Source organism: Notamacropus eugenii, chromosome 1 (genome assembly GCF_028372415.1).
Source record: "Notamacropus eugenii isolate mMacEug1 chromosome 1, mMacEug1.pri_v2, whole genome shotgun sequence".
NCBI classification, from domain to species: domain Eukaryota; kingdom Metazoa; phylum Chordata; class Mammalia; order Diprotodontia; family Macropodidae; genus Notamacropus; species Notamacropus eugenii.
In genome coordinates this window covers 520,713,391-520,731,413 of record NC_092872.1, presented here as the reverse complement: position 1 = coordinate 520,731,413, position 18,023 = coordinate 520,713,391, and the positions used below count along the sequence as shown (strand labels likewise).

The 18,023-nt window shown below is 42.2% G+C and overlaps 1 protein-coding gene and 1 long non-coding RNA gene across 19 annotated transcripts in view; one reads left to right on the top strand and one right to left on the bottom strand.

Moving 5' to 3' along the window:
• The window catches only part of LOC140520045 (uncharacterized), a 41,666-nt gene that overhangs the window by 6,195 nt on the left and 17,448 nt on the right, over positions 1-18,023 (top strand). For 3 of the 17 annotated variants that reach the window (XR_011972363.1, XR_011972375.1, XR_011972379.1), the window contains exons 3-4: positions 3,494-3,606; positions 14,625-14,686. This is a non-coding gene — a long non-coding RNA (uncharacterized lncRNA). Of the gene's footprint in view, positions 1-3,493; positions 3,607-7,052; positions 7,265-7,766; positions 7,900-14,624; positions 14,687-17,023; positions 17,253-18,023 lie in introns of all 17 variants that reach the window. The other 14 variants (XR_011972377.1, XR_011972370.1, XR_011972362.1 and 11 more) reach the window with 11 other exon arrangements.
• The window catches only part of HNF4A (hepatocyte nuclear factor 4 alpha), a 72,419-nt gene that overhangs the window by 53,468 nt on the left and 928 nt on the right, over positions 1-18,023 (bottom strand). Inside the window, exon 1 of one of the 2 annotated variants that reach the window (XM_072633671.1) lies at positions 1,131-1,363. The exons of the other annotated variant lie outside the window; for it this stretch is intronic. Within the exon in view, the coding sequence (XP_072489772.1) occupies positions 1,131-1,170 (40 nt within the window). The 5' untranslated portion in view covers positions 1,171-1,363. Of the gene's footprint in view, positions 1-1,130; positions 1,364-18,023 lie in introns of those variants that run through there. 2 annotated transcript variants of the gene reach the window in all.

The following is an 18,023-nucleotide window of genomic DNA, read 5'->3' as shown; positions in this document are numbered from 1 at the left end:
TCTGGTGGCAATAGGGAGATACTGAATTGATTAAAAGGGGAGAGGGATTGACAGGGTCAGACCCGTGCTACAGTCACATGGTACATGTATGCATGCAAAGACGAACAAACACATGTGTACAAACCTCCTACTGGGGACACAGAGGGTCACCTGAGCTCACATTCTCAATTGGCCAATTAACAAATATTTGCTGAGTTCACCGGATGGAGCTGGCAGCATCCTTAGCAGGAAGCACTGGGGCTCAGGTTCAGGTCTCCTAATTTTCCATTGAAGTTCCTTTTTTACTGACCCGAAGGGAATTCCTAATGTTTCATGAGACTGAAGAACCCAAGGCTATTCGGTCCCAACAACTCCCCTACAGATCATTTCTGAAGTGAATAAAGTGAAATGGGATTAATTAGGACAAAGTTTCTTAAGCTTAATTGTGTCTCAGACCCTTTTGGCAGTCTGGGGAAGCTTACTTATGGACCCCTTTTCAGAACAATGTTTTTAAAGGAATACAATAAAATACATAGGATTACAAAGGTAAACAATTCTATTGAAATATAGGTATCAGAATATTTTAAAAAAGCAAGTTCAAGGAGTCCAGGTTGAAAAAGCCTTGAATTAGGGAAACTTCCAGGCTCTGTTCTCCTCCTCTTTTCTAAAGAACTCCATCTATTAGATAGACCTAGAATGTTCATCTAATCACCTCTCACAGGTTCCCTGGGGGATGTTGAGATGACTGGGTACTCCCAGATTGAGGACAGTTAAGTAGCAACTGAAAGGGTGAGATTGGGAAGGGGGAAGAAGTAAAGAATCGAGGCCTAAACCCAGTCTCAGAACCTGACTTCTAGTGCAACGCTCTAGTTCCCAGGCCTGAAATCCATGTTCATAAGATCTAGGACTAGAAGAGATCTTAGAGACCATTTTATCCCAGCCTCCTAATTTCACAGAAAAGGAAAATGAGATTCAGAGAAGAGAAGTGATTTGTTCATGATCTGACAGCTAGTAATAGGATTAAGATATGCATCTAGGCCCTCTAACTCCAAATCCAGAACTCCTTTCATAAAAACTTGCTACATCCTAGGCATCAGTTTTGAAGGTGAGGCTTTCTATCTCACTTCCACCCCCAATGGGAACAACTGTACCTTGTGGTCCCTGGAAGACAACTGAGATGATATCTGACATCCTCTTGCAGCTTCTAGGACCCCAAGGAGCAGGAGGGACATCATCCTCTGTGGGATGCCCTCCCTGATACCAACCTACCCCAAACCTGGGGTTTGGGGTAAGAAGGTCTCTAAGATCCCATCCAGCTTTGTGAATACCCAGACTTTCATCTAAGGAACCCAAGGAGGCTGGGCAGGCCAACAAGCAGGCTAATCTAATCCCTTAATGCCAGTCACAATGAGATTTTAGGGCAGCCAGTGGCCAGGCTCCATTCAGTGCCAACACAGGGAATTATCCTATTGGAAGGGACCTTGCAGCCTAGCCTAGAGGGTGGTGAGCTCCTCCACTCTCTACCCCCTTTCATCTCCCCCCATGCTCAGCTCAGAGGTGGGCAAGCTGCCCCAGTTGCTAAGAGTTTCAGTCCTATTGACTTTTCAGTGCCTTACTCCACTAGCTGTGTCTATACTAGTTCAATCCTGGATTTCAGTTTCCTTCATTTTGGTACAAAGAGTTGGGTCAGAAGGTCTCTAAGATCTCTTCTAGCTCTGATATGCTATATTCTGATATTCTGTTTAGTCTATGAAATATATGTACCAGCTCTTACCCTCAGATCCAGAATTTTCTACCTTTTCCCTGGTGCATTTTTCAATAGAAGCTAAAAATGTTACTAGCTACATGGTTGGAGGTTACTCTCAGTGTGGAGTCAGAGATGGTGGCTCAAGAAGCACCTACTGCTAAGAATGGGAGCTCCCTGGCTCACCTAGGCCCATGACCCAAATTTTGTCCAAGAGCAAAAGCCATGATCAAGGTCTCGGCTTGAGTGCTCGGCAATCAGCAAAGGCTGAGAATACTTAGCAAAGCAGATATCCCAGGCTGGAGTATGCGTGAGTATTTTTCATGTCTTCTTCAGCTGAGAATGGGAAGATGGCAAGGCAGGAGAGAGAATGGGTGACCTACAGGTCAGCCTACCCACCCTCCTACCACCCTACCTACTTCTACGCTTTTGGCTGCCTGCTCATTGTCAAGTATCTGGACTCCTCCTAGTGGATAGAACTGACAATACCACCTGGGCCTCAGCCAAGAGTTAGGACCTCCCAGCCAAGAATAACTTCAGTTACCATCCAATCACAGGGCAAGCTTATGCCCCAATGTTGATTAATTACCATGTTGGCCAATTTCAGACCAGGAAAGCCTACCATTCCCCCTGATCTTCCACCAATCACAAACTATACATAATACGGCAGATTCCATCACAGGTCTCAAGGTGGGAAGGACTACTTTCTTACAAATCATTATCCCAAGAATGTTACTGTTTCAGCTATCACAGGACAAGACATAGCAGTATCCTCCCAATGACTGTCTGGATACACCACTATTGACTACTAATTACAGTCCAAATGCCAAAATATCCCAGCACAATTCAGAGCACACAACTTTCCCAGGTCCATAATACTAATTAGCTGGCACTTAGATAACGTTTGTAAGAGCTTTGTGCACATTAATCAAGCCTCACACCAACCCTGTGAGGCAGGTATGTCACTTATTATAAAAGTTGACAGAGCATTGACATTGGATTCCAAAGGCTTGCTTTCACCATCGTCATCATCATCATCATCATCATCTTCTGATTATTACTAGTATGATGTTGGGCAAATTCTTCTCATCTATTAAAAAGGAGTTGGAATAGATCTTCAGCTCTAAAGCTAGGTTCCCACCATCTCTATCTTACAAATGTGGAAACTGAGGTCCATGGTCATACTGCTAATAAGTACCATAGGCAGCATCTCCTGACTCCAAGCTCAAAACTCTGTCTACTATACAATGACAAGTATAGCGCCTAGCAAATAGCAGGTACAAGATAAATGCTTGATGACTTGATTTGTCCGTGCTGCCCTAGACCATCTTCCCTGATGTCATAATGACTGGTTGAGGATTGTGCTTTGTCAGTTATCGTTAGAGTTCCAAGGTCTCCACCTGTCTTAATGTTGTAGTACCCGTTGTTCTATGGGAAACCTAATTATGAGGAAGCCATTTAGTCCTTGTATGTAGCCTATGTTGAAAAATGTAGAAAAATCCAGTTCATCAGAACCCACTTTCTTGAAAAATTTTCCTTAAAATATATGTATGTTTGCGTATATATGTATATATATATATACCATATGTATATGCACATACTACACACACACACACAATTATGTTGACATACAATTGTTGTAAAGGATTGTCTTGAAAGATTCCCATTGCTAGTTAATTTTTCCAAGCTGCAAAGAGAGTGAACAAAGTCTCGGAGGGTCAACTATGTGCCTCTAACAGATAAATTTTAAAGCAGACTATCGATGTTCAGTCCTGTGTCCTAGGCTCCAGACCATGCAGACCAAGAGAAACAGAGCCCTATATCTGACTTCTCTAGAAAGAAGGCCTATACAGATATGGAAAGGAAAGCCCAGGCAACCCCAGGTGAGATTCTGCAAACTTCCCCATCTCTTTGTGATGGTTCGGCCATGTTCTTCCCATTCCACCACACTATGAATCTTACTAAAAATGGACTGACTCGACAATTGTACACCAATGCTGAATACATTTTGAATCTAGTAGAAATCCCCATTCTCCTCTGACTCATTATATTGATTTTCTTCTTGGGCTGTGGTCCCATTTATTTTCCTCTGTTCCCTCAACCAGGAACTCATAATACTCCTTACCCAGCCACTGAAATTCTACTTTCAATCATTAGATTTCATCCAGGAAATTGTGTTCAGATTATGAGCACCACAGTTTAAGAAGGATGTGGATAATATTAATAGCTAGCATTTATATAGCATCCTAAGGTTTAAAAGGTGCTTCACAAATACTGTCTGATTTTGTCCTTATAACATCATGGGAGGTAGGTTTGTTATTATTTTTCATTTTACAGATAAAGAAACCAAGGCTGAGGAAGGTTAAGTGACTTGCCCAGAGTCACAGAGCTAATAAGTGTGTGAGACTGGATTGGAACTAGGTTTTCCTGATTTTAATATAATACTTCATCCACTGTGCTACCTAGCTGAAGACTGTCCAGACAAAAATAACTAGTATAGTGATGGGTCTTGTTGTTATTTAGGTGTCTTCAGTCATGTCTGACTCTTTTGTGACCCCATTTGAGATTTTCTTGGCAAAGATACTGGAGGGGTTTGCCATTTCCTTCTCCAGCCCATTTTACAGATGAGGAAACTAAGGCAAACAAAGTTAAGTGATTTGCCCAGTGTCGCACAGCTAATAAGTAGCTGAGGCCAGATTTGAACCCAGGCCTTCCTGACTCCAGGCCTGGCACTCTCTCCACTGCCACCCACCTGCCCAGGAAGGACCTTAAGTTCTTGTCAAATAAGCATCAATTGAAGGAATGTTTAGTATGGAGAAGATTTAGAGAGGACAAGTTAGCTATCGTTTATTCCCATCTGTGAGTGACTTGTTGGCTTTTTTTTTAATTCAAATATCAAGTATTTATCTTTTCTTACACTTTGCAAGCTGAGGAAGGATTAGATTTGTTCTGTTTGTCCCTGGGAGAAGCCCCAGGAACAAGGGCTGGAAGTTGCCAAGAGGCAAATTTAGGCTAGGTGCCAAGATACACTTCCTAATAATTCGAGGTGTCCAGAGGTAAAGTGGGCTGTCTATAGGGATGATAGTAAACTGTATTCTTGGAGCTCTGCAAATAGAGACCAGAGGACCATAGAATGAAGATTCCTTTTCTGTTATGGGTTAGACTACATAGCTTAGGAGGTCCTTTCTGACTTTCAGATTTTGTTAAGCCTGTGATCATGTAATTGCCTATGCAAGCATAGTTCACTAAAGTTATCTTGATCAAGACCATATAACCAAACTTTAGGGGAAATTTGCAAAATCCCACTGTATTATCTTTTGCCTACTTTTAAAATTTCCTTATGGAACTAATTGGTACCCACAACTTCTAAGACTGGAGTTATCTGTGTTCTTTTTCCCCCAGGTTATCTACCATTTCTAAATGGTGACCAAACCAAATTCTTGGGTCTGTGAAAGCACTTTCCTGATCACTCTGTGAATCTAGATGAAGAAGAATCAGGAAAGACATCTCTTCTGTTGACAAGAGACAAAGCAACTTAAGAAACACAGTCAGTCAATAGTGACTTATATGCATTCTTTTGTGACAAGCAATGTGCTAAGCATCAGGGATACAAAGAAAGACAAAAAACAATCCCCAGGTTCAAGGAGCCCACAATTGAAAGGGGGAAATAATTTTCAAAAACCTACATACAAACAAGATATATAAAGGATAAATTAAGGGTAGTCACAGAAGGTGACTAAGTACTAAGAGTAAAGAAGACCAGGAAAGGATTCTTGCAGAAAGAAGGACTTTGGCAGAGACTTGAAGGAAGCTAGAGAAGCCAAGAGACAGAGATGAGGAGGAAGAGTGTTCCAGGCACGGCGACCAGCCAGAGAAAATGGAGGCAGGAGATGGAATATTTTGTGCAAGGAACAGCAAGGATCAGTGTCACTAGATTATAGAGTACATGGAAGAGAGCAAAATATGAGGCCAGAATGGTAGGAAGAAGCCAGGTTATGGCTTTAAAAGTCAATCACAAGATTTTGTTTGATTCTGGAGTTAATAGGGAGTCACTGCAGTTGATTGTGAATAGGGAGAGTGATGTGGTCAGACCTACATTTTAGGAAGATCAGTTTGACAGCAGAGGGGAGGATGGACTGATATAGAGAAAGCCTTGAGACAGGAAGACCCACCAATAGCTCAAGTGTGAGAAGATGAGGCCCACACCAGGATGGTGGCAATGTCAGAAGAGAGAAGAGAGCACAAACAGAAGTTATCATGAAAGTAGGAATGCTAGGCAACTGAATGGTTATGAGGGTGAGAGAGAATAAGGAGTTGAGGATGACACTGAGGTTATGAGCCTCTGAGTGACTGGGACAATGTTGACGGTGATAGGGAAATTAGGCAGAGGGGAGGGTTTGGCGGGAAAGATAAGGGGCTTAGTTTTGCACATGTTGCTTTTAAGGTGTCTACTGGGCATCCAATTTGAGATGGCTAATAGGCAGGTTGGAGATGCAAGGCTGGAGGTCAGGAATGAGAATAAGGCTGAAAAACTAGAACTGAGAATCATCTGCAAAGAAATAATAATTGAAACCATGGGAGATGACGAGATCACCAAGTAAAATAGCATAGAGGGAGAGAGAAGGCCCAGGACATGCTCTCAAGGGACACCTACAATTAGTTGGAGTGACATGGATGAAGATCCAGCAAAGAAGACTGAGAATGAGCAGTCAGACAGGTAGGAGAACCAGGAGGGAGCCACAGTCACAAAAACCTACAGAGAAAAAGGAGAAGAGGATGATCTACAGTGTCAAGGGATGCAGAGAAGTCAAGGTAGAAGAATATCGAGGACAGGCCATTAGATCTGACAGTTAAGAGGTCATTAGTAACTTTGGAGAGAGTGGTTTTGATTGGATGATGAGGTCAGAAGCCAAATTGCAAAAAGTTAAGAAAAGAATTAGAGGAAAGGAAGCAGAAACCCTTCTTGTAGAGTGTCTTCTTGAGGCCACAAAAGGGAGGAGCTAGCTATGGAGCTGGAAATGTCAAGAGAGGGTTTTTTGAGGATGGGGAAATAAGGGCATGTTTTAGGTGGCAAAGAAGCAGCCAGCAGATACATAGATTAAAGATAAGTGAGAGAGTTTGGCCAGTTCTAGCACAGAAGAAAGATCAGGTTTCATTCCACAGAATGTAAACTGCTTAGGGGTAGAGATTGTTTCATTTTTGTTTTTATATGTTCCATGACTATTAGGCTTTGTTCATCCTTTGTTTTGGAAGAGGACAAGCTCCTTAGTGAATTGGATCTAAGTGAGGCAGAGCGGCACAAAATCATTGGCTTTACTCCCTCTTCCAGAGTCATTGAAGCCCATGGGTAGGACAAAAGTCAGGATGACTGGTGATGGCCCTGGGATGCCTTGGAGTCTTTGATGTCTAATCAAGCTCTGAAAGCTCCACAGCACCACCTGCTTCTGGTTGGCCGGTCTGCCGGAGAAGGTTTTAGGGGTATGGCCCCTGCACAGGCTACAGCTTCTCAGAGCCACAGGTGAATGAAGGTGGATACCAAAGGTGAATGAGCAGCCCTCACACCGGAGGGGCTAGTCCTTCCTGAACACCCCACACACCTCTAGGCCTTAATAAATGATCAGAAAGGCTCACCACAAGAACCCCCTCCATCCACTCAACACTTAAAAAGGCAGCATTAGATTCCTCCAGTTTCATGACTGGTGAACCAATAGGTTATGTAGTAGAAACAGCACCAGACAGGCATAAGGAGGCAGGTTCTAGTGCTCAGTCTAACTCATGTGACCTTGGCCAAGTCTCTTGTCGTCTCGGGCCTTACTTTCCACCTCCATAACAGGAGCAGGATGGACCAGGCAGTTTTAAATTCTCTTCTAATTATGACATTTTATGTTCTATCCCAGATATGTAATATTCAAGCTTCACTCCCAACAAACAACTAGTCTCACCTCAGACTAGAGACGCCTCCTTCTACTCCCAGCCTTCAGAACTGGTTCTTTCCCTGCTCCCTAAACCCTCTATTTTGCTTTCATTTCTATCCTTTTCTTAGGGCAGTGTTTAAAGCGCTGGACCCTCAATGCTCAGAAAGAGCAGCATTTGAATTCTGCTTCACACTTAGTAGTATGACCCTGGACAAGTCACTTAACCTCAGACTGCTTCAATTTCCTCATCTGTAAATTGAGGTAATAATAATAGTGCTAAGTGGTGCAGTGGGAGGAACACAGGGCCTGGAGTCAGGAAGACATGAGTTCAAATTCCACCTCAGGTACTTCCCAGCTGTGTGACCTTGGGCAAATCACCATTTGCCTCAGTTTCTCCATCTGTAAAATGGGGAGAAAAATAACAGCACATACCTTGAAGACTTGATGTGAATATCAAATAAGATTATATTTGTAAAGCACTTAGCACCTTGCTTGATACATAGTAGGTGCTATATAATGCTTCTTCCTTCTCCCTATTATTAAGAGGTTAACAGTAGCACCTAGACCATCTAGGCGACACAATGAATAGAGGCAGGCCCTAGAGCCAGGAAGACCTATCTTCCTGAATTCAAATCTGGCTGTGTGACCCTGGGCAAGTCACTTAACCCTGTTTGCCTCAATTTCCTCATCTGTAAAATAAACTGGAGAAGGAAATGGCAAACCATTGCAATATCTTTGCCAAGGAAACCCCAAATGGGATCACAAAGAGTCAGACATAACTGAAAAATGATTGAACAACAAGTAGCTCCTACCTTACGGATTGTTGTGACGATCAAATGAGAAAAGCGTAAAGTATTTGCAAACATTAAAGCTACTATTCTCCCTCCCACTTGGAAGCAAAAAAACAAAAAAATTACTTCCTCATTCAGCTGGGTCACAGATAATAGAATTAACATCTCATTGAGCTGCAGATGAGCTATTGTTCTAGGCTACAGTTGGTCCCAGAAGGGACAAAGGGTTTAAACTAAGGGCCAGCTCTCCTGGGGTGCAGTGATCTCACCTAGTGGGTAGGAGGTTCGGGTCCTTCATCTGGGCAGTCTGGGAAACAGGGGTTGGGAGGACTGGGGTGCTTCCAGGGAACATAGCCCGGCTGGGGAGGGGAGGAGGGAGGAGTATATTTAATAATGATCATGAAAAACAATAATGGTGATGTCAAAACAAAAGCTATCACAAAAAATATTTTAGAAGAATTGGAGCATTTCAAAGTTGTTTCAAGGACTCCAAAGTCATTGAACAATACAGTTTCCAAATAAATAGAATGAATATCACTCAGATATTCACTGGGAGTGTGAGCGAGTCACAACACATTTTATATGAGGAATTTTTAAAAAGAACTGGAGTAAAAGATGCCAGCAAAAAAAAAAAATGTATGAATGGCAAAAGTGGGATGGTCCTAGGATGAGGTGAGATAAAGCCTGTGTTCTTTTCAAATAATGATAACTAGCATTTAGGAGCAGCTAGGGGTCACAGTGCCTGGAATTGGGAAGAGTCATCTTCCTGAGTTCGAATCTGGCCTCAGATACTTACTAGCTGTGTGACCCTAGGCAAGTCGATCCTCATCAGTAAAATGAGCTGGAGAAGAACATGGCAAATTACTCTAAATGGGGTCATGAAGAGTTGGACACGACTGAACAAGAAACAAAAATCTTTTCTATAGTGCTTTAAGTTTTGCAAAGCATCTGACAAATATTACCACACTTTATCCTTACAATAAGCTTGGGAGGTAGGCACTATATCATTATTCCCATTTTATAGATGAAGAAATTGAGGCAGAGGTTAAGTGAGCCACACAGCTACTGTCTGAAGTCAGTAAAGAGGGAACATCAGAATATAAAAGATGTGGACCAGAGTAGCAGAAGATGGGCAAATATTTGAATATCTGAAAGTATTTAGATGTATCTGGATTCAGAAGGGACCTCAGAGAGCATCTAGTCAAATTTTGAGCTGAAACAGGAATTTCCTTTATAACAAACATCCCAAGTATTCACTCATCCAACCTCTTTACTTGAATCCTCCCAGTGACAGAAAGTTCTCTACCTGATAAAAAGCCTGTTCTATTATTGGGCAGCTCTGATTTTTAGGAAATTCTTCCATATGTTGGGCTTATATCTGCTTCCCTAAATTCCCAAGACCAAAGTGCCTATTTGTCATTAAGGCATTGTGTCTCTACAACGCTTAGGTTAAAGGCACTCAGTTAGTTGGAAGATGGAAAATTATTCATTTTTTTAACTGGAATCATATCAGCCTGTGATAGCAGGGGCTGGAGAAAGAAGGGTCTATTGTGTTTATGACACAACATAACAAAGCAGGGGAGGAAGGAGTCACAAATGGGGGGGGGGGGGTGTCATTATGGGGAATTGTTTCTCGGTTTCTGTTAAGGGAGGATGTATTTAAAGATTGGGACCTCTGCCCCAAATTGGCTAAAGTATGATTTCACCAGTCCTAGGAAGAAAATCCTAGAAATATCTGACCCTTCTCAACCTCAGCTCCACCCCTGGTGCTACTTTAGTCAAAAAATCTGTACATTGCCTTAGCGTCCCTGGGTCCTTCATTAAATTATTAAATTTCATTAAATATATTCACCCCATTAAAATATAGCACCCCGGGACATACAGACAGACACATGCTGTCTTTGTTCTAAAGTCCCATCCTGCTCTAACATTCTGTCCTAAGGTGTCTCTGCTAACGCTATAGGATTCTATAAGATGGGGGTAGAGCGGAAGCTCATAAAATGAATTTTGTCTCTAAATCTACCCCATAATTTCCTCCAGTTTCTTTTCTGTCTAGGGCTCCCTTGTAGATCCCTGGATGACAACCGCCCAAGGGACATGCCACCAGCTCTTCTCTAACACAAACTCATTTCTTCCCATTTTCCTGTCTCCTACAGGAGTGTGTTTGGATAACTTTTAAATGGCCCCTTCTCTAGTTCTCTCCTGTTGCTGCCCAGTGGGCTCTCCTTTCCTGGGGCCTGGGAGGTCATCCCCACCCTAGCAGCCTCAGACTTGGCAGGTTGTGCTGCAGACAGAGGCTCAAACAGTGGCCTGTCTGTACTGAGGACTGATGTTTACCCAGCGGAATAGCCTGGGGAGACAAGAGAGGGAAGATCTGGCCAGGCTACACTTAGAAGGCTTCAGGCCTCAGCCTACTCCTGACTTCCTTGATGTTCCTCGTTCTGTAATCTGGGGGTTTTAGACTAGATAGCCTCCCTTTTCCCCAGAGACTTGTAATCCTATGGTCCTATGATCTTCTGCTAGCCTTGCGCTCCCTCCTAATCATGGACCTATCTGGAGATGAAGCTGGCACAGACCCCATCCTAGGAGTCCCATGTGGCTCTAGGCACATCACCTAACCTGTCTGAGCCCCTCAGTCCCCCATCTGCAAAATGAAGGTAATAGTGCTTGTACTACACCTGTCTCTCAATGTTGCGAGCCCCATGGGGATAGCTAGAGCAGATGTTATTAATTTCCTTTTTACAAATAAAAGGAAGGGGGAAGAGGAATTTATATAGTGCCTACCATGTACTAGACACTGTGCTAAGTGCTTTAAAAATATCCCATTTGATTCTCATAACAATTCCTCAAAAGAAGTGCTGTTATTGTTCCCATTTTACAGTTGAGGAAACTGAGGCAAAAAGAGATTAAGTGACTGGTTTAAGGTCACACAGCTAGTAAGCTTCAGAAACTCAAATAAGCCTCAAAAGTGACTTGCCCAAGGCTACTGATCTAATTAATGGAAATACTGGAGGCTTTATGGGCAATGGAAAAATGTTTAGCAGATCTAATTCAATTTCAGCAGGTCAGATGACCTGCTTCGGAGCTATGATGTAAAAGCCATCCCTGAGGTCATGGATAAGCAAAGAGGTGGTCTAGTTATATACTGAGAATGAATTCAGGAATTAGGGATCCACAGACCTAGGTTCTAGAAGTCCTAGAAGTTGTCCAGGATTTTGTGAGCTCTGGGTCTCAGTTTCCTCCTCTGCAAAAACAATTGACTGGACCAAATGATATCTAAAGTTCCTTTCAGCATTAATATTCTCTGTTCTAAAAGTCTTACCAGCTTTCAGCAGTCTATATTCTACAGGCCCTTCCATATGTGACATTCTGTGTTCAGAGGTCCCTTCCAACTCTCAACATTCTATACTCTGGGGTCCTCTGAAAGAAATGACAAGACTTAGCAATGGTTTTTCCTGTCTGCATGCACGCATAATCAGAGTGGATGAAAGGGGCAGCAACATGCAAATAAATACATACAAACAAGCTACATAGAAGATAAATAGAAAATAATTAACAGAGGGATGGTACTAGAATTAAGAGTGGTTGAGAAAGCCTTTCCAAAAAAAGGTGGGATTTAAAGGAAAGCGGTGAGATCAGTAGGCAGAGCAGAGGAGGGAGAACATTCCAGGAATAAAGGGACAGCCTGAGAAAATGTCTGAAACTGAGAGATAAAGTTTCTTGTTCATGAAACAGCCAGGAAGCTAATCCATTATCATAGAATCATGGGACTAGAACAGCATGCATGATAGACAAATGAATGAATGGATAGATGGATGTATGAATGGATGGATGGATGGATAGTTGGACAAACTGATGGACAGACAGATAAACAGATTGATAGATTGATTTAAATGCACTGAGACAGAGACACAGAGAAAGAGCAATAGATAGACTCTCATCCTTTCAACTTTTAAATCCCTCTTCCCATGTTTCTTATATACTTATTTGTGGACATGTCCTCCACCAGCCCCATACAATGTAAGCTACTTGAAGATAAGAATAATTCATTTTTAGTTAGAAACTCATATTTTGTTAAATGCTCTTATGAAATGTGGCCTTTGAGTGTGCGTTGAAAAAATATACCTTTTGAGTATGTGAGGTGTTATTTCTATTTATACTTTTTGCAGGAAATTAAAAAAAAAGAAACAGTGTGGATATACTGTTAAAGCTTATTGGAATTATATCAGAGAATCTGGATTTGACTACTAGCTAGGCTACATAGAATGCATGTTTGGGGGCTAGTCATTTCACCTTTTTTTGGCCTCATTTGTAAAATGAGAATTTGGACTATATGATCTTAGACGCTTTCCATTTTTAAATCCTATGATTTTAGCATTTCTTTTTCAACTTCCTTTTTTCTCTGGCTATTTCTCAAACAAGACACTCCCATCTCCCAAATCCATGCACTTTCACTGGCTCTCCACCATGCCTGGAATTTTCTCTCTCTCTTCATCTCCACATCTTAACTTCTCTGGCTGGCTTTCTTCAAGTCCCAAATTAAAATCCCACCTTCTAGGGTACTTAACATACAAGGTAACAAACAAGCAAATGAATAAACCAAATAAAATAAAATCCCACCTATAAGAAAACCTTTCCCAGTCCTCCTTAAGGCTAGTACCTTCACCACGTAGTTATCTTCCCTTTACCTTATATAGATCATTTGTAGGTAGTCATCTGCGGGTGGTCTTCTCCATTAGACTGGGAGCTCCTTGAGGGCAGGAGCTGTCTTTGCTTTTCTTTCTAGCCTCAGCACTTAGTACAGTGCCTGGTAATAAGTACTTAATAAATGATTGTTGCTTGATGGATTGGTTGGCCTGGCTTCCTGGGGAATGGGTTCAGCCTACTCAGAAAGGTGGCTGAACTTGGCCTCTCTTCTTTGATGTATCTAACACTTTCTTTGCTAGGATTAAACAGAGCTTCTTAGACTCCCATTTCTTTTCTCCTCTCATCCCTTACAAAAGGAGCCAACCAAGATGCTTCTTTTCACGCCCCCGGGGCTCTTATATCCAGAGCACTTTCTAGTTATAACATGCTTTCATAGAGAAGATCTCTTCTGATTCGAATAGCACTATGAGGTAGGAAGGAAGGGGATATCATTGCCATCTCATAGATAAGAGAAATGGAATGATATGTCATAATTATCCAGCATGGGGACCCTGATTGCTCCAATTTCTGTTGAAAGTACCACAATCCTCCCAAGTCCCATAAGACTTGAAACCTTAGTCACATTTGCTTCTTCTCTCTCCCTATCCCACCTCCCAGATCTTGTCCTTCCTATCTCCAGTACATCTCCTGCATTGACTCTATTTTTTTAACTTATGTTTTCACCACCCTAGTTTATGATCTTTTATTATGTGTGTGTATGTGTGTGTGTGTGTGTGTGTGTGTGTGTGTGTACGTTCATGCACACGCTAACTGCTCTTCCAGGACTGCCAAAATAATCTAAGGCAGATGTAGGATCATACCACTCCAAAGCCTTAATGACTCCCAAATTTCCCATGGGGCAAAATATAAACTTTTGGTTGAGCTAAAGACTCATAGGTTCACCAATCTAGCACTAGAAAAAGGGACCACAGAGGTTCCATTTTGCAGATAAAGAAACTGAGGGACAGATAGCAAGGGGATCTGCCCAAAGTCACACTGATAGTAAGTGGCAGGGAGAGGATTTGGATCCAGGGTCCTCCATCTCCAAAGCCAGCACCCTTTCTTCTATACCATACTGTTTTCCTCTATCCACCCCAAACTACCTTTTCTGCATTGTTTTATATTATTCTCTTTCACACACTCTATGTAGGGTATCCCAAAAGTTGTAGTGCAGTTGTAAGCCAGTAGAAGTCAAAACTTGGGCAGTTAGGTGCCCAAGTGGATAGAGCACTGGCCCTGGAGTCAGGGGGACCTGAGTTCAAATCCAATCTTAGACACTTATTAGCAATGTGACCTTGGGTAAGTCACTTAACCCTGATGGCCTCCAAATAAAAATATTAAAACTTCATTAAGACTTCTAGAGACCCTATACATTTGAATTGACTATTGGCTACTCTATAATATTGTCCTGCCATCCCATTTGCCTCAGTTTGCCTCTGTTTGTCACAAAGCACTGTATTCCCTCCTTATCTTCACTGACTGAAACATTTCTCTTCCTTTACCTCTCAGGTGAAGTTTTATCTCCTCCATGAAGCCTTCAATGATCCTTTTCCTCTTCTGTGCTAGCCCAGGTAAAAATGCTCCTTCCTTCCTCACGCTTTCCTAGAGTACTTTGTTCTGGTCTCTCCTTTGCCATTATCACAGAATCATAGAACTAGAGCATGTATGATAGTAGAACAATAGGACCAAGAGATTACTGGATAGATAGCGAGTATATAGATAGATAGATTGACTAAAAGAGATAGACACACTGAGTCCAAGACACAGAGAGGGAGCAATAGGGAAAGCATTGGTTAAATGCTTACTAAAACCAGAATGCTAGATTTGGAGTCAGGAAGACTTAGGATCAAATCCTGCCTCAAACATTTATTATCTGGGAGGCCCTGAGAAAGCCACTAAACCTTCTCTGGGCCTCTCTGGTCTTCACCTGTGAAATGAAGATATTGAAGTAGATGACCTTAAATGTCTCTTCCAACTCAGGATTTGAACTCAGGTTTTCAAGACTCCAGCAATCTATTCAGTGCACCACTTACCTCCCACCTTGTAGATCTGCTACCCAGATATCCATAGATTGTGCAGTTCTGATCATTTATGTTCTAGGCTCTTTTTTTTTTCTTTTAGGACAGTTTGTGAAAGGAAGTGATTTAGATGCAAGCCTAGGCTTTAGTCAACCCTTTTCCCAAAGGTGAAAAAAGTTTCTGCCTTTCAGAGGGGGAAGGGATCAAACTTCAAACCTATGGATACAACATAGTATATGGCTCTTACAGCCCAAGCCCCAAATTCATCTATGGCTAGGGATCTCCAGGTTCCAGGGAAGTGAGGAAAATTCTCTGGTTTCCAACCCCTTTTTGACTGAATAATTCTATGAGTAAAAAATGTTTAAGGATGTACCCCCAATAAGTATATATTATTATATAAGTCGTCCCTGCTTCCCCCTCCCCATATCTAATCTGTTACCAAGGTCTATTAATTTCATCTTTACAACATCTTTTATATAGGCCACCTCCTCTATTCTGACATTGCCACTACTCTAGTACAGGCCTTCATCACCTCATGCCTGGATTATTGCCTGCTGATGCCTATGTGCCTCTGTCTCTCCCCACTCCAATCCATCCTCTATTCAGCCACCAAAGTGATCTTCCTGAAGCACAAGTCTGATCATGTCACCCTTCCCTCTATACTCAATAAACTCCAGTGGTTCCCTATGGTCAGGATCAAATACAAAATCCTGTCCTACCTTTCCAGTCTTCTTACACCTTACTTCCCAGTTTAAACTCTTCAGTCTACACACAGGAGTCTCCCGGCTGTTCCAGGAACAAGACACTTTTTCTCTCATTTCCAGGCATTTTCTCTGACTGACCCCCACAGAATGCTGTCCCTCCTCAACTCCACCTACTGACGTCACTGGCTTCCTTTAAGTCCCAACTTAAATCCCATCTTTTTAAGAAAGCCTTTCCCAACCTGTCTTAATTCTAATACCATCCCTCTGTTAATTTCCCAATTATCTTGTATGTGGCTTGTCTGTATGTATGTATTTGCATGTTGTCTCCCCCATCAGATTATAACCTCCTTGAGAGTATCGATCATCTTTTGCCACTTTTTATATTCCCAGTTCCTGGCACCTAATTGGTACTTAATAAATGTTTGTTCATTGACTGACATACTTATTTATAAATTACACACTGTTAATATACTAATAATCACAGGCATTATAAAGCTCGTGCAAAATATAGACATAGACAGATAAATATGAAATGATATTTGATCCTAAAGTCAATAAGAAACTACATTAGTTTATTGAATAGGGGAGTGGCATCGCCCAACCAGCCCTCAAGGAAAATCACTTTGGCAGCTGTGTAAAGGATCTACTGGAATGGGGAGAGAGAGGTAGGGTGGTCTAGGCTGTCGGCATGAATAGAGAGAAAGGCACAAATAACAGAGATGTGATAGAAATGACAAGACAAAAATGGTTTTTCTTATTCACATGCATGCAAAAATGTTGTACTCTCCCCCAATAGAATATAAGTTCTTTGGGGTCAGGGACCCTCAGATTCAGCCCCTAGAACAGTGGCTGGCACTTAAGGAGCACTTAATAAATGTTTAAGAAATAAATAGAGGTACGTTCCAGCTGTGCCAGTCATTTGTTCTAAAGGCACTTTGAGCTCTAATAATTTGTCCTTGAATAAGCCTTTACTGTATATTCCCTCCCAGCATGTGCTACTACCCATTCACTTCTGCTCTTCCTTCCTGCTTCTTGGTTTTTTGTTCAGGTTCCCATGAATCCTCCACAGGGGATCCACCAACTGTGTAGGTGGCATACTTTTGGGTCTTTTATCATTTCAAAGATACCTGAGGGCAGTCATCTTCCTCAGCTGCATGGCCTGTCCATATCTTTTTTTTTTTTCCAGTTCCACATAGGGAGAGGAAACTAGACCTGCAATTTTTTTGCTGTTGGGAACTCCCAGTGAGAAAAGCTCCTTCTGTCAATGTAGGACAACACTGTCTCAATAAGTGAGAAGGCTTAGAGAGCTCTCTAGGGCCCTGAAAGTTTAAGTGTCTTGCTCAATTTTAAGTACATGTCAGAAGTGGGACTTGAAGCCTGAATTTCTGAGCTCCCAGACCAGCTCCACATCCAAGGTAATGTACTCAATGAAATCTTCAATGCCATTTTTTAAATGAAATGACTGTTGAGATGCTGCAGCCTACACAGGCAGTTCTAAAAGTTTTGTGAAAATTCTTGAAGGGCTTCTGGGACATTCTCAGTTTAAAGATCAACCATCTGACACCTCCTTTATCAGATCAACTCAGAGAATAGAATAGATAACTGGGTAACACCTCTAGCAGAATGAGGAGTGGGATGGGGAAAAGAGGGAACATGTGAGCCCAGCCTAGAGTCAGATGACCCATCTTCTGGTCCAGACTGAGCAGCTTCATACCAAACTCTACAGGGTGCTCCAGTCTGTGGGCCTTACTTTCCTCCTCTATAGCCTGGGACAGTAGGAAGAGGGGGTTGGGAGTGGCCAGGAAGTTCAGGTGTTTGTATTTTAATAAATCTCCTAGGGTGTCTTTGGCTTGTGAATCAAGCCCAGAGGACAAAGCTCCAGATGGTCCCTGGGGGCCAGGGGGAAGAAGCCACACACAAAAAGACAGCCTTGCTCAAATAATCCTCTTCTCTCCCCCTCTTGTTTCCCTCCCTTTCATGAATTTAGGAAATGGGAATCCACAGACCTAGGATCCAGTCCTAGAAGTTGTCCAGGACTTTGCGAGTTCTGGATCTCAGTTTCCTCCTCTGTAAAAACAACTGATTGGACTAAATTTTATCTAAAGTTCCTTCCAGCATTAACATTCTCTGTTCTAAAGGCCCTACCAACTTTCAGCAGTCTATGTTCTAAAGGCTGTTCCCATCTG